This window comes from Mesoplodon bidens (genome assembly GCF_964165515.1).
Source record: "Mesoplodon bidens genome assembly, chromosome: 2".
Taxonomy (NCBI): domain Eukaryota; kingdom Metazoa; phylum Chordata; class Mammalia; order Artiodactyla; family Ziphiidae; genus Mesoplodon; species Mesoplodon bidens.
In genome coordinates this window covers 45,049,624-45,076,011 of record NC_138177.1, presented here as the reverse complement: position 1 = coordinate 45,076,011, position 26,388 = coordinate 45,049,624, and the positions used below count along the sequence as shown (strand labels likewise).

Below are 26,388 nucleotides of genomic sequence, written 5' to 3'. Positions count from 1 at the left end.
AATGCACTCACGCTCTTTATGGTACCTAAACAGTGCAGCTTTCAATGTGGGCATTTATTTGCAGTTAGTGGAATGACACGTTGTCCAGTAAGTTCTTCCCAGACAGGAGCTACATTTTAACATTGTAGAATGCCCCCTACAAGCCCATACAGAGATTAAGTATTTTTCAAAATCCTTCTGGAAATAACTGCTAGGCAGTTTTACCAAGCAGACTAGAATATAGCCTCATAGTCCAGTACTTTAGAGAACTTGAGACATGTAAGGAGAATGGTGATTCCAAGAGTAGAGTGACCCACAGAGGCTGAGAAGTGCAGAAAACACAGAGGCAGCACCCTCTAGATGGAGAGAGCTTGGAACAGGTCCCACAGACCTGAAGTTTCCACCAGAATTCCACAATGTGTCAAGACTGTCCTTGGCCGGTAGAGCAACTGTGCTGGCCACAGCAGTGGTTCCACTGCTTTGCATCAAAATGATGCTTACCTCTAGGAAGGCGGATGGCCGCACCTCAACAGCAGGCTACAAATGTGTTCTGGAAAAGTAGGAAAGGTTATCTGCCCTCATTAGGACAATTAGAAGCCCCTTAGCACTATGCAAACAGACCATTCAACAGGAATAATGCAAAGACAAACATGTTCTGATAACAGAAAAATGTCCCAGAATTGAAAATTTTAGAAACCATGTATGCAGTCAGCAACTTCAACCTTGAAGCCAATTCACTCTTCAAAAATTACTTTTTCTCTTAAAAGTGTTCTCTTTAGTATTGAAAAAACTAAAGAGGGACTTCCTCACTGGAGGAAGACTTGGAAAAACCCCAGACCTAAACGAAAAGCAGTGATCTTGGCCAACAGCTTTCTGGTTTCCCCTGGCTATTATTAAGGATCCTTCTGTTTGACTAAGAATTTCTCCACCTCTCACAAACCATCTTTTTTCTTTCTGTGTCCAGAAAAAAATCTGAAAACCATGTGTTTATAATGAGCCTGTTGCTATGCACATCATTAAAACACATTACAAAAATCTTTCCTTTGAGTCAGGAGGAGGACAGGATGGGGGAAGATGAACTCCCAGCCAGAGTCCCTTTGCTGAGCAGACAAGCTGGCAAAAAGGGAGATGAGAAACAAAGCAAAATGGAAAAAAATATGGTGGTCCCATCCCTTGAGTCATTTTAACCAAAGGAGGAAAACTAACATTTTTAAAGCCCCAAGGTAATGTATCTTACAGTTTGGAACAGGGCTAACAAACTCTCTTCCTAATCTCTTTAATTCCTATGGTTTCACGACTCATCCTCCATCTGTCTGTCAGTGTATCCTTTTCACCAGCTTTTTCACACTTCTGTAAGGCTATCAGGAGTTTTGTTTTGTTTTGTTTTTTCCCCCTTTATGTGTACTTCTGTGTGTATTCTCCTTTTGATATCTTTGGTCTTCTATTCAGTTACCACCTAAACGTAGGTCCTGAACTGTCCATGTCGCCCCCTACTCCCCATAGTATCTTGGCCTTTTTCCCTCACTTACGAAGAGATTTGTTCTGCAAAAGTCATATCCTGGGAACGAGATGAGACAAAGCATATCAAAATTAACGTCAAAAAACAAAGATTCTCGATTTTCTAACTTTAAAAACCTGGACTTGATCATCTTAAGTCAATCACCTTCTTAAACAGTTTGCAATCAACATCCTTCTCCAATTTTTGTTGTATTGTTCCAAATACTGTATTAACCTGCAAGTTTTCAAGGGTAAGACTGTCTGAAGATGAGAAATGAAATATACATCTTTTAAATATATCTTTCACCCCTGTGTGTCTTTATATGGGTTCACACACACACAGGCACACACACGTGCGTGCACGCACACACACATGTGCACACACACACAGAGTATTAATTCTAAGCTCTTTGTTCTTAATCAGAAAAGAAATGGCTGGTCCCGACCAATGCTATAGAACCTGTTTTACTTTCAAAGAGAAGTAGCCAAACCATTGCAAACATGTGTTGGGTGAAAACAACTGTGGTTGGCTCCAGACAAAGGCTTATTTTTTAAGCACAGATGGTTGAATGGTTGCCTCCTCCAAACGGTTGCCCACAATGAAAGACAGATTTCTATTTCTAATCTATGCAAACATCTTACTCTGTGGGGCATCACAAAGACTAACTGTTCTGTGTCAGATGCTGCGGATCCCAGGTGCTCTCAGAGAAGCCAAAGCCCACCTCCACCTGAGATGCCTGGTAACTCAGGTAACAGGGGCTGACTGGGGAGTGAGCCACTAACCAGCTCCTTGTGAATGCTGCTGGGGCCTTCCATCAAACATTCCTCTGGAATCCCCCACCCACCACTGCTTCTCCTTGGCTGCTCTGCCTGGAGGACAGTTTCAATATTCAGTTGAGACCCCAGATGCTTCTAAAACCTCCCAGGAAGGCTCAGATTCCCAAGGGCTGTTAATTGACTATTGGTAGCACTCTTCACCTTGAATTCAGCTCTTCTGTTCATCTCTAATATCAAACCCAGAAATCTTGAGCACTTAGAACTGTTATTCTGTTCAAACCAGTCTCCTTGACCCTCTAGTCTATATGCCTAAAACCTAGGGTGAGTCTCAGTGGATTGCACCTGGGTCATTGTTGGTGTCTCTCAACCTTCCCAAGTATATGTATTCCTTTCTTCTTTCTTTTTTTTCCAGCCATGCCGTGTGGCTTATAGAATTTTAGTTCCCCAACCAGGGATTGAACCCGGGTCCCCCACAGTAAGAGGGCTGAGTCCTAACCCCTGGACCACCAGGGAATTCCCTCCTTTTTTTCTTTTCATTCTCCCTCTATCAATGTTCCTTTCTTTATTTACAACACTTTTCTCTATTATTTCTCCACCTCCCTTGCTCTGACCCCCCCCCCCGCACATTCCAGTTTTAGGGCCCCTGGGGACAACAAAAATTCCTGCAATGTTGGGGGGGGAGGGGGAGGACCAAAAAAAACTCCTCGTGCAAACCGGCTCCTAATTTTAAACATCCTTTCCTATAAAGAGAAGGTTATACCTGAAATCTACATAGGTTAGTTCCAGTGTTTAAGTCTAAAAAATGTCCTTCAAAGTTTTGAATTATTTTCTGTTAGTTTTTCTGATCAAACAACAGTAACAGAGTTTGCTTCAAAACCCTGTGTCGAAAAACACTTCTTTCCTTCCTTATCAAACTTCTTAGGGCTTCCCTGGTGGCACCGTGGTTGAGAGTCTGCCTGCTGATGCAGGGGACACGGGTTCGTGCCTCGGTCCAGGAGGATACCACATGCCGCGGAGCGGCTGGGCCTGTGAGCCATGGCCGCTGAGCCTGTGCTCCGCAACGGGAGAGGCCACAGCAGTGAGAGGCCCGCGTACCACAAAAAAAAAAAAAAAAAAAAAACTTCTTAAGTGAACCAACCTAACTGAGCAAAAAGAAATTCAAAAGTTCCTACTCTATACCTCAGTTTTTGAGATTTAAACACTTTTTGTTTCAGCTTATAAATGCAAGTATTGACAATCAAATAATGCAGCATTAAGTTTACTTATCTGGAAAATCTAAAACTGTAAAGAGCTTTAGAGGTTAACTAACTTATTGATTCCCAAGTCTGAATGAACATCAGAACTACCTGAGGAATACTGTTTATTTTAAACAACACATCCTCGTGAACCCCAGTCTGAGACATTCCAGTTCAGACTTCTGGTGCGGCCCTAGAATCCATATTTATAATAAATGCTTGGGGTAATTATGATCCAGTAGGCCCTGGTCTGTTTGAGAACCACTAATGATTCCAACATTCCTCCCAATATGGAGGTCTCCTCTATAAGACACTACATGGGCTACCACTCTGTGCTACAGCATTTTCAGAGACTGGGGCTCTTGCCCTTTCATAAGTCTGCTTACTCCACTTTTACATGGCTTTATTATTAGAAAGTCTGTTCTTATGTCGAGCCAGATAACCAAAGTCTTTCAACTCCTTGAACTTCATTATTACCAGCCCTAATTTTGTGCTCTGGAGCTGACACAGAATTCCCTCCCCATGAGAGTCCAAAGGCAGCTACTGTACCCTTACAAGTCTTCATTTTTCTAAGCTTAAACAAGCTTTTTTTCTTTAACTTCATAAAGCACAATTTCTGAGTCCCTCACCATTTCAACTGCTCTTCCTCAACGGACCTTACAAGATAAATCTGTCTAGAGGAACACCACTTCATTTTTTTTTTTTCTTACGGGCTGTACTTTTCCCAATATGCATTAATTTATAGTCCATGTTTCATCCTTGGCACTCATTCTCTTGCATTTAATGGTCCAAGAGCCATGAATCAGCAAGTATTTCTTATTACCCTAATGCTGTGTTCCTAACACTGTGTAAAGTACTCAAGGATTCAAAAGCTGGAGGAAATCATCTTGCTTTGATTTGACTTGAGGAGATTTGAGGAGATAATTTCTTGGACAGAAAGGACTTCAATAAATGAAATCCCTTGAAAACACTGCACAATGGTACACAATCAAGTGCTTCAAATGAATGACACCTGAAAGACGGACATAGGTGTCCTGGGTCAGACTGTCGGCTCTCTCGTGGCCTGTGTTTATAGAAATACCACCTATTTAACAATGATTTGGATTAAAAAAAGAAGAAGATGGACACTATCACCTTAAAATGTAAATAAAAATTTCAACTCCATCTTTATTTCAGACATTTAAAATCTAAGAAATGACACATGCAATAATCAAGTAGAATACTGTTCCTTCTACCTGGGATGCCACTGGCATTGCTTCCCAAGCACTCTGAATGCCATGATCCAAGTAAAAGGCTTAAAGTAGAGGGTTTATGCGATTCCCTTCATTACCGGAAATAACACAATGATAAGGAGACACCCCCCCACACCTGCATATTTTAACCAACACCAACAAAAACGCACTCGTTTCATTCACAGAATCGCAGACTATCAGAACGGTTGGGACCCATTCAAATGCCTCACTTTACAGATGAGGGAAAAATAGCGCTTCAAAGATGGCACGTGGTTTCTCTCCCAGTTAAAGCAGCCAATGAGCAGGAGGGCGGGGCTAATCCCCAGATCGCTCTGCTGTTGGCTTCCTGCCTCCTTGTATTCAAACTACGAAACCAAAACTCTTACCCTCTCAGAGCTTTCCTCAACTCTATTCCCATCTTCAGTTACCTTCTCAATCCTCAAATCCAGAGTCTGATGATGCATTTTGTTTGGGGACATTTGAGGGAAGGACTGGACCAAACAGTTTTAGGTGGTTAATTTTTTATGAAATCCTAGCATATTGATTTTACCCACAGTCTATGCTGCTAGACACAAAATTCTACGTGCTTCAGGATCACCGCTACCTCACTAGCAGTATAGGGAACCGCTAGGGTTAGCTACACAGATTCAAACAAAAATTCTAAAGCTGCAAAGCAACTGGTAAACAATTCCCAACTATGCCACCCTCTTCCCCCCCCCACCCCACCCCCGCCCCCCACACACACACCCTTAAATCAACCAGCTCATCTATTTCATCTGAAGCCTCACAGTTAATCCACATCCTACGTGGAACATGGAGGAAAAAATGTACCTACCTTGTGGCCTCTTGCTGAAGCCACGACACATTTGGCACATAAAACATGACTCCAAAGAAAAGCAGAGGCTCATTAGCAAATTTGTCCAGATGTTTCTTCAGAGGTTTCTCCAGCTCCACCCATCGTGCTTGCTGGCTCTTGCTGAGAAACCAAAGGCCAAAGTAGTGCGTCTAGATAAAAGGATAAAACAGCATCAGTTCACGCTTACAAGGGGCATCCTGAGACCACACAGGAAATAAGACTCCAGCACCTTACCTCCCCTTTGGTGCCTCAGCCTGTACACAAGGATCCAGCTTTTACTTTTGAACTTTGGGATACGTGAAAAGAAACCACAGGTACCCAGTACTGTAATCTACCCTGAGTCTCCAGATGCAGTATTCCTACCCATTGCTGCTGTTTGTACATGTGGGTACTGATGCACCTATGCTAGGTAAGCGGGGGTGATGCAGAGTGGGGACAGTGTGGACTTATTCTAAGATCTCAAGGCTGACTTCCCTGTGCTAGTGAAGCACAGGAGCAGAGGCAAACACAGCTCTCTCACCTGCTACAAAGTAACTTACGGTTCAACTCCAAAGATGAAACCTTCTGCCAACGTTAAGCCACAGCAGTGTAGATATTTTCATACAGTACCGGATTGGAACAGAAAATTGATTCACTGTTTAGGCTTTAATGAAGTACTTTTAAAAAACATCAGCCGCGACCACTTCATTATACATGAACTGCAGCGAATCCCTCCCCCGCATTAAGCAGGGAGAGCGGAAGTAGCCCCTCTTCACAGCTGCCACAGGAGCCCCTGGTGGTTGTTCTTGGCAGATCATGGGGGGATTTGAGAGATGAGAGTGAGATTTTCACCCTTAGACTTGAAGCCTCAACCAGGTTAGTTTTGAACAATGTGCTAAATGATTAAAATAGGTACTTTTATGCATCCAATCCTGTCTTTACATTAATTCATGTTAGGATTTCAGGATTAGCATAAGTCGCTAAAAAATAGATCACTGCTTTTGAGGCGTTCTTTTATATTTCAATTATAGCCTAGAATGGTTTACAGCACACCTGGAAAGCTGCCTTCAAAGGAGTCATTTCATTACAATGTTTAATTGCCAAAGGCATTTTGGTGCCGACCTTCCCACTCCAGGTGGCTGCCACCTCAACAATACTATAGATCAATCCCCATCACCACCCCACCAAAATCTGTAATCAAGTTTTGACTCTGACTTTACCAGAAAACCAGACACATCCTTCCCTACATAAAGCTGCAGATCCAAAATACTCTAAAGGATATTTTTAAACGGGTTTTTACTTTCAGATGGGACCATTTCCTCCATGATTTTCCAAAGGGCAAGTCCATACCAGAAATCTATGCATTTCTTGAGCAACAAAATGCCAATGAACAGAGCCGAGGTTATATTTCTATCAACTTAGACCAACTTGCTTGAGTGAATTCTGACCCTATTGTTCATTTCCCAGCTCCAGTGAGCCCATTAGTTGTTCCAATGGGACTGATGACGTAGGGGAAATGAAATGTGGCTGAACAGAAAGAAAATTGGCTTTGAAGTCAGTTCATCTCCAAGCTTTTACACTCTCTGTCTTGATAACTTTATACAAGTGATGGAGCCTCCGAGGGTCTCAGAGCTTCCTAATCTGTAAAATGGGGATGGTGATTACCCCCATCACCCACAGGCTGTTAGGGGTGTAAATGAGATAATGCCTGTCCACATGTGCGTGGCCCACATTAAGTAACTACTTCATAAATGGTGACTTCTGTTGCTGCTCCTATTATCACCATGATCATTGTCCTCAGTAAGTGAAAGCAGGCAAGCCTCAAGAATCTTTGTCATCAGTGCTATTGGCATCTCTATCAACCACAGAATCAGAAAACAGAAGTTAAAAGACACAGACGTAGAGAACGGTCTTGAGGACATGGGGAGGGGGAAGGGTAAGCTGGGACGAACTTAGAGAGTGGCATGGACATATATACACTACCAAATGTAAAACAGATAGCTAGTGGGAAGCAGCCTCATAGCACAGGGAGATCAGCTCGGTGCTTTGTGACCACCTAGAGGGGTGGGATAGGGAGGGTGGGAGGGAGACGCAAGAGGGAGGAGATATGGGGATATATGTATACATATAGCTGATTCACTTTGTTATACAGCAGAAACTAACAATACACTGTAAAGCAATTATACTCCAATAAAGATGTTAAAAAAAGAAAACAAGTTATCTAAAGATAAAGGAGAAAAAGCAAGCAAAAGCAGAAGCTGGAAGGCCTATAAATAACATAAAAATCTAAAAGGTATAAGAAAAAAAAATCACAAAGCAGTGCCTCCCCAAAGATTTTCTTTAGAGTCTCATTATAGGTGTTTATGGGACACTGGAACATCACTCTGATGCTTTCCTAGGGGATCTATCATGGGGGCTTAGGCTAACCTTAAAATGAGGCAGTCTGGGTACTGAATAAACTGTCTGAAAAGGGTCCAAGGCAGTTCTGCATTATACTGAATTCCTTCATGGAGCACAGCACCATATGAGGGTATTCCACCATATTGTGGATGGCTTGTAGTGAGTTTGCATATGATAAATGAGGTAATATATGTAAACAGTGACAGGCTATGTGATAATTATTTTAGTTGAAAAAGAGCCCTTTTATAAGCATAGGTGGAGAAAGGGAGGGCAAACTCTGCAATTGCTTAACAAGCCAACCATGATTTATTATCTTTCACTAAAAGGAGTCTTCACATTTGGAGGCATGATTTTATGGTCCATACTTCATTCAAATTGTAACATTCACTCAAATTAGTAACATTCAAACTATAAAGGGTCCACAATAACTGCATAAACATTCTACAATTGATTTTGAAAAAAAAAAAAGATTTAACGTTTACTTCTCCTATGCTTTGAAGGCCGGTATTTTAAATTTCCTTTTCTCATTCCCACCCAATCATTAAACCAGACCTGATCTCCCCGCTTCAAAAAAAGAAAAAAAAAAAAAAGCGACTTCCCTCATGGCACAGTGGTTAAGAATCTGCGTGCCAATTCAGGGGACACGGGTTCGAGTCCTGGTCCGGGAAGATCCCACGTGCCACGGAGCAACTAAGCCCATGCACCACAACTACTGAGACTGCGCTCTAAAGCCTGCGAGCCACAGCTGCTGAGCCTGCGTGCCACAACTACTGAAGCCCGCACGCCTAGAGCCCGTGCTCCGCAACAAGAGAAGCCACCGCAATGAGAAGCCCACGCACTGCAATGAAGAGAAGCCCCTGCTCCGCAATGAAGAGAAGCCCCCGCTCGCCACAACTAGAGAAAGCCCGCGCGCAGCAACGAACACCCAATGCAGACAAAAATAAACTAATTTTTTTAAAAAAACCACCTTAAGAATATTCCATGGAGTACACATACACATACATGCATGCACAAAGATACATTCAGGCACACGTGCACACACAGAAAAGGAAGATGATGAGGTACAAGAGAAATCATTGTATGATAATAGTCTTGAGCCATAATTAACAGTACAGAATTCCAAATAACAAGGTAAACCACTTCCAATGCCAAAATCTAATCCATGGCGTAAGATATTTTTGTTGCTGCAATACAGTCTTTTCCAGAGGACACAGGGTACTTCTGGGTGACTCACCATGCATTTATCCAATGAAACAATTATTTAACTATTCAAGAAATGGGGTTCCAATGCAGAGGCAGGTAATCTGGAGGACACAGTTTCTACATACTATGGCCAGAATGACCTAGTTTTAGAAGTGCTGTATTGAGTTATTTAGGAGGAAAGAAAGTTCATTTATGAGATCCCCATCCGCTCACTGTTTGTGAAGCTCTGCCCCAAGTAACCTTCTCCATTCCCACCCCATCCCCCCACCCCGTTCTTCCCCTAGCCACATCCCTGCTCTGGAGTATTCAATGGAGGAGAAAGACCCTGTCTCAAAGTTCTTACCCTGTTCTGTTCAAGTTCACAAGGCAACACATTTATTCAGCCATGTCTACAAAATGCATCACAGAAAATGGAATCAGAACCTAACCACTCACTTAAACTAACATGTGCACCAATCAACTTCCTGTGTATCAGCCAAGGGGCCATTACTCCCATCAAGCCCAGCTGAGACCACACCAGGCCTGTTCATACGTGACTTGCCAAGTTCAACTCCAGCTGAATTCTGAAAGCTGAGCTTCGCTGCTAAACACTGCCAGATGGTTGAAGGAAATGTGGTGGATTCCAAATAGAAATGGTAGAAATGGCTACCTCCTCCATGACCAAAAGGATTCCACAGTATTGCCCAAGAAAATGCCTGAGACACTTGTTTGGTTTATCTCCAAAGCACCAAACATAAACCAGGTCCATCTAATCCTCAGGATACCTCTGTGTGGACTCTAAATCCCATTTTATTTCTCTAGTTTTCTTTAGAAAACAGCTCTGTTGCCATGAATTCTGCAATGAGTTCATTGCAATAAGAAAAGACAGGGCTTCCCTGGTGGTGCAGTGGTTAGGAATCCACCTGCCAATGCAGGGGACACGGATTCGAGCCCTGCTCCAGGAAGATCCCACATGCCACAGAGCAACTAAGCCCGTGCACCACAACTACTGAGCCTGCGCTCCAGAGCCCGCGAGCCACAACTACTGAAGCCCGTGCTTAGAGCCCATGATCCACAACAGGAGAAGCCCCCGCTTGCTGCAACCAGAGAAAGCCCGCGTGCAGCAACAAAGACCCAACTCAGCCCAAAATAAATAAATAAATAAATTTATTTAAAAAAAGAAAAGAAAAGACAGAAGAACCGGTTCCCAGGGAGAGGAACCACATCTCTGAATCAATTGCTAAAAATGCAAAAATGCATTACTAAAAAAATAATGTAAGAAGAGTCACATAAATTGTCATTTTCATATGAGTAGTTTCCTGGTTTATTTGGTTTGGAGTTTTGCATTTTAACAGGGAAGGATAAATCTATGTGAGCCCTCAAAAACAGGCTAGTTTCTTCAGTGGCAGATTGGCACGTGAATCCTTCGGTGTCATAATAAGAGCCCTCTTTCGGTATCATGAAAAGATTGTAGTAAATAAGGCCTTTAAAAACAGTTTGGGATGTTTTTGATTGATTTCTTCATTTATTTGTAAATATGGTGTTATCCCCCATGGTAGCTATTAATAGGGAAAGATATTTTTTAAGGGTTTTGTTTTTCTAGTTTTATGACAATGACACAGCTTTAATGCTAACTATTTATAAGGGTTACAGACACAGTCTTGGCAATTACTAGGGATTAAATTCGCCATCTTATCTCAAGCATTTTGAAGAGTTAATCATCCAGAAGCAAAAGTTTAAAATACTTTCCATTAGGCTGTAATAGGGTCCCTGTAGTAGCCAGTATATTTCAGTTGTAAATTAAGAAACAAAAAGGTTGAGACACCTTCACATAAAATATATAGGAATTACATACAAGCATTCAAACTTTCACGGAGGCATGGAAAATACTTCAAAAGATGACTAGACACAGACTCTGAAAACAGCACTTCACGCAATTACATTCCAAATGCTTTGGAAAATAAACCACCATACATCAGTTGGATAACTGCAAAAAACAACTTGCATGCAATCAACCTCTACTCTGGATAGTCTGGGATTTCTATAACTGGCACGTCTATAATTAACAACTGCACCATCTTCATTTTCCTAGTCAATCTTTTCATAAAAGTACAGGAAAAGAAACTGCAGAGTAACACAGACCCAAGAGGCAAATCTCATAGCCAAGAAAATTCACTCTTCTGAGGCTGCACGACTCACTCCGAATATACAAAAAGATGAAGACCAGGGGATTACTTCACCTACAATCTCTGTAACTAGAAAATAGACACTGGCACCAATTTACCTTACAGAATTGACATTAAGCTAGTAAGATTTCACATCATAATCTTTACGAAGACAAAAAGCAATGCAAAATTCAGAAGTTTCCCCAGCAGAGTACTCTTTAATCAGTTCTTAATTATGGTTGATTATTTTAGTCCTCTGCAGATACAAACATATATAGATATACTTAAGCTGGCTATAAAATACAGCAAATTCCACTATTACCTGACAGGGCCAGGGAATGAAATGTTCGAGTACACCCATTATCACAGATAAATTTCCAATTCCCAAAAGATTAACATAAAATCAAGCCATAGAAATGTCCTTAATGTAGGTTAGCTTTACTTTGATGAAAGGAAATGCATGTTAAGATTCTGTATCTTTGTAAGCTCTAGCCATTATGAAAAGAGCAAAATGTGAGACGTTTCTACCATAGCTGATAGCTCTGGATAAATCAGCTTTCAGTAAAGATGAAAATATAAATTTGCAAAAGAAAAGGGGAATAACTTAGAGGATAATCACCAACGCTATGAAATTGTTATGGATTCTTTTTAGGCTCCTTTAAAAACCAGGGCTCTTAGTTTAGCCTTAGAAGAGGCCCAAGAGTTATCAAATTTATTCTTCCCCGAAGTGCTGGATTTCCTAATAAAACAACTGTTCTCTACCTTGAATAGCGTATAGCCATGAACAGTATTCTCACATACCTGTGTTAAATTATTTATCTCTCCTCCATTTATTATTTTTTAATTAAAAGTAGAGTCACGATTATCCCTAAAGGAAATAATTCTAGCATATTTTTATGTTTTATTGGAATTCTTTATATTCCTTATTACTATTAACATGGCCTCCTTGCTTTTCTTAGAACAGCAGTGCTTAGTAGAAATATGTGAGCCAGGTATTTTTTTAATGTGACCTGAATTTTTAAAAATTATTATGCTAACACTACTTTGTTTTATTTATTTACTTATTTACTTACTTACTTACTTATTTATTATTTGACTGTGCCGGGTCTTTGTTGTGGCACGTGGGATCTTCGCTGCAGCATGAGTGCAGACTTCTTAGTTGCAGCCTGCGGACTCAGTTGCGGCATGCAGGCTTCTTAGTTGCAGCCTGCAGACTCTTAGTTGCGGCATGCAAACTCTTAGTTGTGGCATACAAATGGGATCTAGTTCCCTGACCAGGGACTGAACCTGAGCCCCCTGCATTGGGAACACGGAGTCTTACCCACTGGACGACTAGGGAAGTCCCTGAGCCACATATGTAATTTAAAAATTTCTAGTAGCTACATTTAAAAAGTACAAAGAAGTAAAATTAATTATAATAAATTTTTTAAAGAAGTAAAATTAACTTTAATAAATTTTACTTAAAATGGTATAGGGACTTCCCTGGTGGCACAGTGGTTAAGAATCCACCTGCCAATGCAGGGATACGGGTTCGAGCCCTGGTCTGGGAAGATCCCACATGCCGCTGAGCAACTAAGCCCATGCACCACAATTACTGAGCCTGCACCCTAGAGCTCACGAGCCATAACTACTGAGCCCACGTGCCACAACTACTGAAGCCCGCATGCCTAGAGCCTGCGCTCCGCAACAAGAGAAGCCACCGCAATGAGAAGCCTGTGCACTGCAACAAAGAATAGCTCCCGCTCGCCACAACTAGAGAAAGCCCGCGTGCAGCAACAAAGTCCCAATGCAGCCAAAAATAAATAAATTAAAAAATAAAATAAAATGGTATATTCAAAATATTATGCTTTCAACATGTAACTATTATAAAAATGACTAATGAGATATATTAACTTTTTTTCATACTAGGTCTTCAAAATCCACTGTGTATGTTATACTTACTACACATCTCAGTTCAAGCTAGCCACACTTCAAGTGCTCAATAGCCACATGTAGCCAATGGCTATCCTACTGGGCAGCACAATCTGAAATTAATAACTGTTCAAGGAACTGAAAGATTTTGGCTCAGTGGAAGATCATAGCTTCTAATGATCAAAGCCATCTAAAAATGGAATGAGCAGACTTACAAAAGGGTGAGAGCCCAGACTCTGGAGGGACTGTAGGGGGTCTAGACAGCCTGAGTGGTGTCTTTTTTTCTTTTTTAAACTTTCTATTTTATATTGGAGTATAGTTGATTAACAATGTTGTGTTGGTTTCCGGTGTACAGCAAAGTGATTCAGGTATACATATTCATGTATCTATTCTTTTTCAAATTACTTTCCCATTTAGGTTGTTACATATTATTGAGCTGTGCTATACAGTAGGTCCTTGTTGGTTACCCATTTTAAATATAGCAGTGTGTATATGTCAATCCCAAACTCCCTAACTATCCCTTCCCCCTGACCCTTCTCCCTACCCCATAACCATAAGTTCTGTTCTCTAAGTCTGTGAGTTTGCTTCTGTTTTGTAAGCAAGTTCATTTGTATCATTTCTTTGTTTTTTTGTTTTTTTTTTAATTTTTGGCTGCGTTGGGGTCTTTTTGCTGCGTGCGCCCACTTTCTGTAGTTGCAGCGAGTGGAGGCCGCTCTTCGTTGCAGTGTGCAGGCTTCTCATTGTGGTGGCTTCTCTTGTTGCCGAGCACGGGCTCTAGGGGAGCAAGTTCAGTAGTTGTGGCTCACGGGCTCTAGAGCGCAGGCTCAGTAGTTGTGGCGCACAGGCTTAGTTGCTCCACGGCATGTGGGATCTTCCCGGAGCAGGGCTCAAACCCGTGTCCCCTGCATTGGCAGGCAGATTCTTAACCACTGCACCACCAGGGAAGTCCCTGTATTTCTTTTTAGAGTCTGCATATAACATACTATATTTCTCCTTCTCTGTCTGACCTGAGTAGTGTTTTGCAGAGGAGACCACCTTATTAAGTGCTTCCTATGTGCCCAGCACTGAGATACGGTGGCAACTTTGCAAAAACTAACTCATTTAATCTTCCCAACAACTTATGGAGGCTGCTACTATTACCATCTTCATTCACAGATGAGAAAACAGAGGCACAAGGTGGTTAAGTAACTATTCAAGATCACACAGCAAATCAGTGGCAGAGCCAGGATTCAAACTCGGACAGTTTGGTCCAAACTCTCATTCCTAGCCACTAAACTCTGCTGTTTCTCCATGTATTTATTTTTCAAAGATAAGGATTAGTCATAAGGCAACACTGTTTTAGCTATTTCTCTCTTAATCTAGGGCAATGATTTTTCAAGCCATGTTGGGGTGTGTGTGGGAAGGGCACAAGGAGATGGGGCTCCAGATACCCTATCCACTCCCTCAGCAAACAGAGTAGCTCCATTTTACACACTGAAGTTCCACCTAAGATTTCATTTGGGGAAGAGGAAATCCATTGATCCAAACATATTGTAACTATATTATCAGAATTCTAATTTTCTGAGCCTCCTGTATCTCCCGAGCCTCTTCCTTTAAATAGAGTTCCCAGCCAGAAACTCATACCTAATTTTTTTTCTGAACTTATTTAAAACAATTAAAAAATTTTTTTTCTTAAGGGGTTCACGTTATTTCCTCTTGCCAGGTTATTGTTATGTCCACCTAATTAGCATCTCTGTTCCTCCTGTCACCCAATCCCCATCGTTTTTCGGCTATTTGGTTCTTTTCTTAAAACTCAAGGTGATCATGTCATGCTTCACCTTGAAATCTTTTTATGGCTTTCCATCTCCAGGCAGTGTTTTATTACCCAAACGATTCAAAGAGTATTTACTAGAAGGCTAAATTAATTGTGAAACACTGAGCTCAACACATTTATTTTCTTAACTGCAGAACTTAGGAGAGTGTTTCCCAAAGCATCTTCTTACCACGGCCCCTTTTTCTGCCACTACACATCCCTGGGAATTAGAGCGGTGGAGTCAGTCTACCTGAATTTGAGCCAGTCCAGTGACTACACTGTGGTCTCCCCATCCATAAAATGGGGACAGCAAGAGCAGCCACCGGACAGACTTGTTAGAAAATTTAAATGAGTTGATCTCTGAAAGGCACTCAGCACAAGATGTGGTACGTTAAAAGGTGGTGATTATTTTTGTGACACATTTTAGAAACAATGTTCTACAGGATCTAGTTAAAACTCCTTAGCCAGGTACATCAAACCCTTCAAAAGCAGACTCCACCTACCTACCCACACTCTTATCCTCCCCTCCATGACCCCTACACACACACACTCTCACACACACACACACACACACACACACACACATCTGTGCAAACTGCACTCTGCCCTTCCCTGAAAATTCCATGTTCTTTCCTGTTTCTGTACCTCGGCACAGGCTGTTCTCTTTGTTTCTTGTTTTTCCTATTCTCCCAACTCCAGGGTTTCTGGAAGCAGGGACCCTGTCATATTCTGCTTCCCCAGGGGATGACTGTGTTTGCTGACTAAGCCAGGCCTGGGCACTCTGGATGCCCTAGGAAATGGCAGCACAGCTGTGCATTCAAAACCAAATTTGACCCTGAAAACGTTTAGCATATCAGTTCAGGGATTTCTGAGCATGAGCCACCTGTTCTGTTCGCTTTGCTCGGCCCTGCAAGAAACACTTCTTTGCTCCAAACTCGGACGTTTCGGTTTGTTTGGCCTCACTGTGCATCAAGCCCATGAACCTGCATTCAGTAACAGGAGGATGAAGTCATACAGGACACGGGCAACTACTAGTAGAGAGTCAACTGAGACCTTCGGTGACCCAAGGTGACTCAGGATGACATTTCATTTTGTTGGAAGAGGAATATGTGTTTAACACTGAAACATGTATACTTTTCAATTAATGTTTGCATATAATATTTAAGAAATCAGTTTATTACATTAAAAAAAGAGTTTACCATATGGACACACGTCATTATACGTTGGTCAAAATCCACACAATGTACACCACCAAGAGTGAACCCTAACCTACACTATGGACTTGGAGCATATGATGTGTTAATGTGGGTTCATTGACTGTACAAATGGACCACTCTGGTGGGGGGTGTCGACAGTGGGGGAGCCTGGGGGGAGGGGACAGGAGGTATAAGGGACTCTCTGTGCTTTCCACCCAATTTTGTTATAAACCTAAAACTGCCTCAAAAAATACAATTTTTTTTTTTTTTTTTTTGGCCGCACCGTGCAGCTTATGGGGTCTTAGCTCCCCAACCAGGGATGGAGCCTGTGTCCTGCAATGGAAGCATGGAGTCCTAAGCACTGGAATGCCAGGGAATTCCCTACAATCTATTTTTAACTTATCTAATAAAACATAAATTATAATTAACATAGATCAAAAATTAAATCAAAATTAATTTTCCTTTCCTAATATAAATCCACTGTCAAGTTTAGGGTACACCTAAACTACAGAACACTTCTAATGGCAAATTCACCCCACTCTACTTTCCAAAACTTCATAAAGACTAAACAATTCATTGTATTTTAGATGAATTTTTTCTTTCTTCTCTAAAGCACCATCAGCCCTATTTGAAAAATGACCCACATACAAAGTCAAGTAAGTGACAGTGGCAGACCCCGTGTTCACACCCTACCCTCTGTTCTTGGGTGGAGCATGCATTCCTCCTTGAGGTGTGTCTGGGCAAATGAAGAACAAAGTATTACATTGCTCTATCTCATCCTTCAATTCAAGAGGACTTTCTATAGGACTGTTTCACAAAAGGCCAATACCTTCAATGTGATCTGTCACAGAATGAAGGCATAAAACCAAAAGAGAAAGTGATTTGTTCTAATGTGGATGCACCTGTTTAGAGCATGTCAAAATAAAGCCAACATTAAACACAAACCCCATCTTAGCATTAGAAGATCAATCACCCTGCAACACACACTGGACAGTAGAATCTGGACTTCACTGCTCTGTCCTTTGTGACAACCCAGTTGTAGGATAATCCAGGGTTGACCTTTGCCCTCTCACTGAGAGAAACAATACTCTGCTGAAAGTTAATTATTATTATCATACACATCTCCAGACACCCCTCACTTTGCACCTTACACTCTGGCTTTACCTGGTGATTCACAGAGATGCCTTCTCAGGCTCCCAGAATGGTGCCTGATCCATGGACATCCATGGATCGTCAAAAATCCAGTTCCCCATGCCCAGAATGACCTGCCTTCTTTTCCACCTACTGAACTCCTGGGCATCCTTCAAGTCCCTGTTCAAAATGCGAGGGCTCTGTTCATATTTCACTGAGGCTTCCTCTCCCCTAGCTAGGGCTGCGGTGTTCAGTGGAGCAGGCCGTGCACTGCACAACTCTAAGGAGAGCCACTGCCTTTCAGGCCAGCCCCTGCATTGCATTTAGTGCGGATCACATTCAGTCTTAGCTGGTTTTTACATGCTGGATTCCTCTACTAGTCTGTGCATATCTTGAAGGAAAAATTACAACTTATTTATCTTAGTTTCACCAAGTCCCAAAACAGTGTCTGGAACACTGCAGTTGTTCAGTATTTTCTTTAATGAAAAAATGTTTTTCACAACTCTCAAATTGGAACAATTATACATTATTAGACACAGCCCTATGCATTTGCCATACTACATCTCTTCTAATATTTACAACAGCCCTGTAACGTAAGTGAGGTGAGTATCACTATTCCCATCTTATTGCTGAGAAAACTGATTTCCAGAGAAGTTCAATAACTTTTCCAAGGTTACCTAGTAAGTGACAGAACCATAACTTGACTCAAGTTCAAGACTCCAAAGCCTGCACTTGCAACTACTTAACCACATACTATACTGCTTCTAATGCATGCAAAGAATACTTAGTTGTTCTCATTTAAGTTACTGGGAATATTCAAAAGTAAAAACCACTGCATATATTTTCAAATGATCTATAATGAAAATTTTTATGAGAATTTAGACCAGCCTCTTGGCCAACTGACAAGAGCATTAAGGTTTTTCCTTTATGCCGATACACACGCATATGTTTAAATATGTGCACCCTAATGTGCTACTAAGAAGCAAAAAAGAGCCAATTATCAACCAGCAAGGTCAGAACACTTCACGTGTTTATTGTGTCAGCTACCAAGCTACATATACCTGTTGGGCAGGACAGTCTCCTCCACAGGAAGGTAAATGTCAAAGGAAGGCCTGAACACTGAAACCAAAGTATAAACACGAAGACCAGTAGGAAACAGAAGTGCTCAGGTGAAACAGTCCCCCAGAGGATAAGAGGCAGCCTGTGGAAGATGCCAAGCGGAGAGGAAGACCTTCCTTGACCCCAACTCCTTTGTGCAAATGGAAAAAGGGTGGATCCTGAGAGGTGAGCAAAGAGATCAAATAAGATCACTTTCAATAGGGACCGCTCCCCTCTTCTGCATCACCCTGAGAACTGGGCAATGGTGTCACAGGGCCCAGGACAATCACAGGGCTCTTCCTTGCCCTCGGGAAGGCTTGACTCTCAGGGGTCTGCTGTCATTTCAGCACTGGCAACCTTTCAACCACACCCCCTTACCTACCAGCCCATATGCCACATGCGATATGCTCCCAAGACACAGATGCTTGAGGGGGTTTCTCTCAAAAGTCCCTTGTCCTAAATGTCTGTAAGACTGAAAAAAAAAAAAAAAAAAAAGCAGGGCTTGCTGGTTACAAAGGGCACATTGCTCTAAGAATCTCTTCTAAAGAGAGATAACGTGACTGTCTTAATGGTGAACCCTGGGTTTGCTTAAAGCCCAAAGAAAACAAGGTCATGAGGAATCTTAAAAGGAACAAAACCCCCATTTTACAAGCTCCCACAAAAAAAAGCCTCGCTGGTCATGCTCACTTTAAATGCTCTTTCTTTTTTTTTCCTCTTTTCCCTCTTTGAAGAGGAAAATATGGAAACAAACAAACAAACAAAAAAGCAGCTGCATCCACCACTTACGTGGTTTTCTCCTTGATATGCAGCCGGAATGACAAAACCCCAGCTACCCACTTGATTGTTTTAAAGAGAGTAAATGGCTTTGGGGAGGAAAGTCTCATAACAACCTCCTCATGGGCTGAAAGCAAAGGGGAGCCGCCACCCCCAGCCCCCAGCCCGTGCCCCGTGCAAACTCTAGGGGGTGTCCCTGCTTCTCACAACATCAGAGCAGGTCTCTGCATCCACTGAAAGGTGTTAAGATCTAGGCCGTGCTAAGAATAATAGGATGCTTCGAAACCAGGCTGAGGCTGAAAAGCCTGGCAGGTGCCAAGAGAAGGCGGCTGGTCCCTGGGGTTGAGCTCTGGCGCATCCACCCACCATGCTCGCACCCTTACCTCCCGCAGCTCCAGCCTCTGGGCCACCGCCTCCAGGCACTCCTGCCCCGTGCTCTCCACAGACAGCGTGCACTCGATAACGTTGCTGTCCAACAGGCGGATGCGGGTGACAAAGCAGTTCTTGCTCAGGACGTTGTAGCGCCGGGTCCGGCGGAGCTTCAGGCCGAAAGGCATGGCTCTGTGGCCCTCGGACGCTGCCCTCCTGTCCTGACGCCCACGCCCCTGAGACGGCCTTAGCAGCTTTGTGACTGGGCGATGACACTAGCACCCGTGCTCCTCCAAGTGCGGGAAAAGGCGTCCATGCCCAGCGTGGCGCTCTGGAGGGTCGCTGCAAACAGAAAAGCAGCAGCAAGGTCATCACCTGGAAGGGAAGCTCCAGGCGGCACATATTCCACACACACAAGCAGGTGCCCCTGACAGATGAATGTCCAGATTCAAGAGCCCGCAGACTCTGTTGCTCCCAAGCGCCTTGGTCTAACCCGAGCACTTGACCTTACCCTACAAGGGTGATATGATAAGATCCACTTTATGGGGCTTCCCTGGTGGCGCAGTGGTTGAGAGTCCGCCTGCCGATGCAGGGGACACGGGTTCATGCCCCGGTCGGGGAAGATCCCACATGACACGGAGCGGCTGGGCCCGTGAGCCATGGCCGCTGAGCCTGTGCGTTCAGAGCCTGTGCTCCGCAACGGGAGAGGCCACAACAGGGAGAGGCCCGCGTACCGCAAAAAAAAAAAAAAAAAAAGATCCACTTTATGGCTAGAGTAACTGACGTTCAGCGAGATTAAAAGAACTCATCTAAGAACGCACGCGGCCAAGCCAGAATTCACACCAGTGTCTATGCGACTTCGATTCACATGTTTTTCATCGTACAAGCCTGTCTGCTCAAGAAAGCAGAAGTAGAATTTGAACTGTTTTTTTTTCAACTTCTAAATATATTATCTCATTTCAGCCTCATTAACAACCCCCTGGGTGTCGATTGTACAATCCCTATTCTAGAGAGGAAAAAAGTGGGGTTCAATGATTTAAGCAACTCCCTGATCCTGAACTTAAAATCTTATCTTATTCCTCACTCTTTGCAACACTGCCTCTTTACTTCCATTAACATTATTTCCATTTATTTTAATATTTATACTTATTTTCTCGTTTACTTTATCTTATTTTCTTTATTACTGGATGATAGAAAATGGAGTGAATATGCATTTAATTATTAACTAATTATAAATTAGTAATTAATGATTAACTACTCAGCAACTTTCTTTTTTCAAAAAAAATGAATACATGAATTTTTTAATGCACTTAAAATCACAACTCTATCCTTTTTTTCACCAGATATTTAGACAGATGTGGGGAACCACCCTGCAATCATTTTGTTCCTTTACCGAATTCTTGATGCAAAAGCCCATCACCAAATTACAGATAATTTAACTTACTAATAACAAGATTTACTGACACCCGGATGTCCCACCAAATGGCAGCAATGACATTACTGCCACGGACAACACGAGAACAAAATAACAACAGTAAAAGCGGCTTTACCATTCTGCCTTGTGCCAGCAATTCTCTCACTGGGAGGCTCGTTAAACTTAGCTTCCAAAGAAGCCAGAAATGTCCACACGGTCTCTCTGTTCAACTTTCCGTTCTCCATGAAGCGCAAAGGACTATCTCTTGCTCATATGATTGTTCTGTTCATTGGATTCCCTAAGTCAGGCAGGCTTTAAGCCCTTTATCCACAGAATTACCTCTGAGCCCCCTGACACTTGGATAGACAAACAGGAATAATTACTTGTAGGAATTCTTGCATTAATAAGTAAAATGGCTTCAATATTTAGAAATCACTCCTTGTCAGTACCCCAGGCCTCACAGAGGTTGTCAGGACACAACCCTACAACACAGTAAAACACGCTCCTGAGACTCCCTCGGCCAGTCTTTGATGCCTGCCCTCGGCACATTCCTTAGCGTGACAGGTACGTGTTTTATGATGGCTTAAAATACATATGCTAGAGACTTGGGCTTGGTAAAATAGATCAACATTTCTAAATCACTTAATGTTGGCAGAGTATCATGTTTACCTGCAAGGTAGGCCAACCTGATGATCTCCTGGTACCTGCAGAAAAAAAATATGGAGGGACCCACCCAGAAAAGAAAAAAAAATAGAGTATCAGAATTTAAATACAGAGTCCTTAAGAGTTTACTACTCCCACATTCCATCAACTTGCTAAAACACAGGGCAGAAGACACCAAGATTCAACTCCTATATTAGCTAGAGAGCCTCAAAGAGAGAAAAATATTTGCTCTGTGGGCACAAGTCACATTTCTCATCCTGGGTCGGGCACTTTACATTTGGGTGTGTCTCGCCTTGAACACCTAGGAAGGAATGTGGCTGGCTTGGTGCACTTTTATCCCAGGCACTACTAAACACAATCTCAGCTACATATTTGACAGCACACAATCCACAACGCAGTTAGTGAGATAAAAAGTAAACTGCATGGGCTTCCCTGGTGGCACAGTGGCTGAGAGTCCGCCTGCCAATGCAGGGGACACGGGTTCGTGCCCCAGTCCGGGAAGATCCCACATGCCGCGGAGCGGCTAGGCCTGTGAGCCATGGCCACTGAGCCTGAGCGTCCAGAGTCTGTGCTCCACAAAGGGAGAGGCCACAACAGTGAGAGGCCCGCGTACCGCAAAAAAAAAAAGTAAACCGCACAACGTGTACAGATGATCAGTTTTTATAATAAATAAATAAACGGGAAAAAAATATAAGTTCACCAAAATGACTGTTATCTCAGGGCTACATGGTGACGGTATCAAACGGAACTCTTATTTTATATTTCATATATAGTCATCCCTCTGTATCCTCAGGGGATTGGTTCCAGGATCCCAGCAGATACCAAAATTCGAGGATGCTCAAGTCTCTTATATAAAATGGCATAATGTTTTGCAAAGAACCTATCTCGTATACTTTAGTTCATCTCTAGATTACTTATAATACCTAATACAATGTAAATGCTATGTAAATAGTTGGCCAGCTTGGCAAATTCAAGTTTTGCTTTTTGGAACTTTCTGGAATTTTGTTTTAAAAAATATTTTCAGTCCAAGGTTGGTTGAATCAGCAGATGCAGAACCTGTGAATACGAAGGGCCAACTGTATTTCTGAATTGTTCTAGCATTTTACAATTGCCTTATGTTTGTAAATAAAGATTCTTTTAAAATATATTAGCTACAGAAAATGATATATATCAGGTGCAACATCTGACAATTTGGCAACACATCTCCTAGAAAATACCTATTTTAGGTTTAAAGAACTTTTAAAATCTTCTATTTGCAAGACACTTGCCAGGTAAAGTGTCAACAAAAAGGTTATAAGAAAACTGGTCTGGTCCCTCTAAAAGTCAGTGTCCCGAAACAAGAGCTGAACAGGAGGGTTTGGAGGCAGGTTGGTCTAGAGTAAGAGAAATTCCAGAGTTATAAAAGCAAAATGCAATGTGTGAGCCTTAAGCAAACCCAGTTGGAAAAAAATATTTATCAAACACATGAGGCCATCAGGGAAATCTGAAATAGAGAGTAGAAATGAGATGATATGAACATATGATGGTTAACTTTCTTCTGTTTTTAATAGTGGAATTGTGGTTACCTAGGAGAATGGCTTTAGGAGATGCCAGTGGATATATTTAGGGGTAAAAAGGCACTCACGTGATGAGAGGAGGGAGAACTGCAATTGAGCTGAGCGGTTCTCTCTAAGAGCCAAAGTTTAATCTCAGGGAACAGAACATTCACAAACCTTGGTGTGAGAACTGGATTCACCCAGAGAGGCCTGGAGTGAGTGCCCAGTTACTAATCCTCAGTTTACTCATCTGGAAAGATAACCTCAGCCTCAGTCTACTCATCTGGAAAGATAACCCCTACCCCAAGTTTGTGAGGAGTTAATGAGAAAATGTTTCCGGGGTGCACTCAGTAAGTGTGGGCGTGTTCCCTTCCTATGCCCCTCACAGTGAGCTGGGTTTGCTCAAAGGATAGCAGAGCAGGTGTGAAAAGGACTTGAGTACCTTGCCACCTACTGTGGACAAAGCCTTTTAAATAGAAAAAAGGCAAAACAAGGAATATAGAGTTTAACATGAAGCAATGACAATTCCACGGGGAAACTTGACCAAGTGTAAAACGAACCATGGACTCTCCCAGAACTGCTACCTTGTCATTCCCCCAACTGACATCTGGAGCAGAGAGGAACCGCTCATTCGACGAAATGTCCCATTACGAGCCCATTCTCAGTGGGTTAGAAGACTGTAGCCTTCTCCTTAATCCCTTATTTCAGTCAATAACATGTGTATAGTGTCTGGTGTCAGCAACTGGCTTTTTGGGGTTTTCTTTTTTTTTTTTTTGGTAGAAGATTGATTCTAAACTGCCTTTGGGGGACTTCCCTGGAGGTCCAGTGGTTAAGATTCCATGCTCCCAATGCAGGGGGCCTGGGCTCAATCCCTGGTCAGGGAACTAAGGGCCCACAAGCTGCAACTAAAGACCCCCCTTTGTCTTTGGTCCTATAATCCACTAGGCTGTGTCTCTACAGCTGCTTAGCGTATCCCAGTCTCTCTCACACTGAAGAATCGCCCATAGGTGTCTTAGTTCCCAGTTAGAATCCTGAAGGGAAAGATCTGTGTCAGATTCTCTGTCAGATTCAGCTCTGTGGTCTCCTGTGACCCTAAAGTGGAGCTTTGTACATGGCAGAAAGCTAAATAAATATTTGTTGTTACAATGAAAGAAAGAATGAATCCTAAAAATAGTTGAGATTTTGAAACCAAGGTAGGACAGGGGCCTCCAGGTGACCCCAGTGAAACTTGAGGAATCTGAAGCCTCAGATAGGACTGACTTGGGGGCGCTTAAGAGAGGCTTCAAACTGTGGAGAAATGGGATGAGAAGTTATTCAGCTCACTGGTGCTTTTGGGGGAAAAAATTTTACCCAGATTTTGAAAAGAACATTCCCACCACCCAAGTTTCCCTTCTCCAGCCCTTAATGTGCCTTGTCCTGGGGGTGGTCTCGAAGACTAGAGAGATGCCATATCCCCTGGAAGTTCTATGCGAAAACGACAATGGAACTACCGATTGGATAGTATTCTAGTGTGCCCATGACTGCCGAAAGCAATTTGTTGGGATATTTGCTGGGTAAACACCACACTTAAAGGCCTTTTATGGAATAGGCAACAGTGAGAGAGAACATACAGAAAGCTTCAAAGTCACTTCTAAAACCCTCTCCTGACTAGCCCATCAGATTCCCCAAACCTCTAATATGTATATATCCATCTTTGACTATCAGCTGTGAATTTCCAGTACCTTGTACTCTTCTTTTTCTTAAACATATCAACGAAAACCCTGCAAGTTGAAAACACAAAGCAAAGACAGCTTTCTCATAATACAGAAAAAATTGTTTGGCTGATTTAATAAATCTTTAAATAAGCTGGGTTAAAAGTAGAGAGATCTTTCATAATGTCAACCAAATACAGCTTAATCTTCTTTATTGATTTACCTGTACAGTCTTTAGAAAAATGAAAGACAGAAATTAAAACCCAAATCTTCAAGATGGTCATCACACTTTCTCTTGATTTCCCATGCTATATTACACATACTTGACATTTTTTTTCTCCTAAATGTAAGTTCTGAAATCACTAGCAGAAGCTAACTGCTGTTCAGCTGCATTCTTTATTTACCAACAGCCTCTGGAATTTTTCCAGTATTCCATATTATTACAACTCCCAAGCACACCTCACAGAACTATGTAACCCTGGTCTGGGTGTGAGAAAGGAAAAATTGATGCAACTAGTCCATCCTGTGTATAAACCTGCATAAGGCACAGCTTAGTTTTGAAAAATACTATGTCATTTTCCTAAGGAGAGTTTTAAGAAAGAATAGCACGAGCGGGGATGAAAATGTCTCCTCTGATTCCCCCTTTAAAGAATAGCAGACAGGAAGTTCATTTTGTCCAGTGAAAAATCAGACTATTAGCTTCTACTATAAATTTGATATATACCCATATATCAAATTATTTTTAGCCAAGTAAAAGTTTTGTGCAAGGTCTAAAACACAAATCTCTAACTTTTAGTGGCTAAATAACTACAACAACAAAAAGAGAATGGTCACCTTTTAAAATCCCTTCACTTCTCTCCTACTAACTCACTCTCAAACATTCAACGGTGAGATGGAGAAAAATGTGTCCCCAAACACATTTTCCAACATTCCCAGGCACTAACCATGTGGTTGACCTTTCAAGCCTTTCTTAAGCTGTATTTAAGGTGAGAAGAAAGATTCCTGCTATAGAACCCCATCACAGGGATACCTCACCTACATGAAAGGTAGCTACACAGCAACATCTATGTAGAATATCACTGAAAATCAGGAAATGGAGCCAAAACAGCCTTTGAGCATTCATATATCACAAAGCCCTTAAGTCCAACAACATATACTTTTGCTTGGGGAAACAAAAAACACCCTCACAGTTCATTCACTGTAACTTTACATACCTTGCTTCTTAGCCCTTAGCAGATTTTAGATAAGGAAAAGCACCTTGACAGGGCACAAAAGTGGCAATGAGAGAGGTGACAGGTAAACTGTAAAAATAAGCCCTCCACAGCATGGAAAGCTGTATTGGAAACACCCTGTAGTAAATGGGAACGATTAAATAACATCCAGCGGACTCGGGTTAAGAAGGCAGAAAATGAATATATTTTTAAACAGTCCCATTCATGGTGGTTAAGAATAACAAGAAAAAAAAAATGGTTCTTGAGAGGTAAAGCTTCCATTACCTGGAATCACTTTTTT

At 42.1% G+C, this 26,388-nt stretch overlaps 1 protein-coding gene across 2 annotated transcripts in view; it reads right to left on the bottom strand.

Annotated features, from left to right (window-relative positions):
* The window catches only part of PTPN14 (protein tyrosine phosphatase non-receptor type 14), a 184,816-nt gene that overhangs the window by 97,151 nt on the left and 61,277 nt on the right, over positions 1 to 26,388 (bottom strand). For both annotated transcript variants that reach the window (XM_081254683.1, XM_081254684.1), the window contains exons 2-3: positions 19,588 to 19,915; positions 5,556 to 5,725 (exon numbers count right to left, since the gene is read on the bottom strand). In XM_081254683.1, coding sequence (XP_081110809.1) covers positions 5,556 to 5,725; positions 19,588 to 19,761 — 344 coding nt within the window. In that variant the 5' untranslated portion in view covers positions 19,762 to 19,915. The remainder of the gene's footprint in view (positions 1 to 5,555; positions 5,726 to 19,587; positions 19,916 to 26,388) is intronic.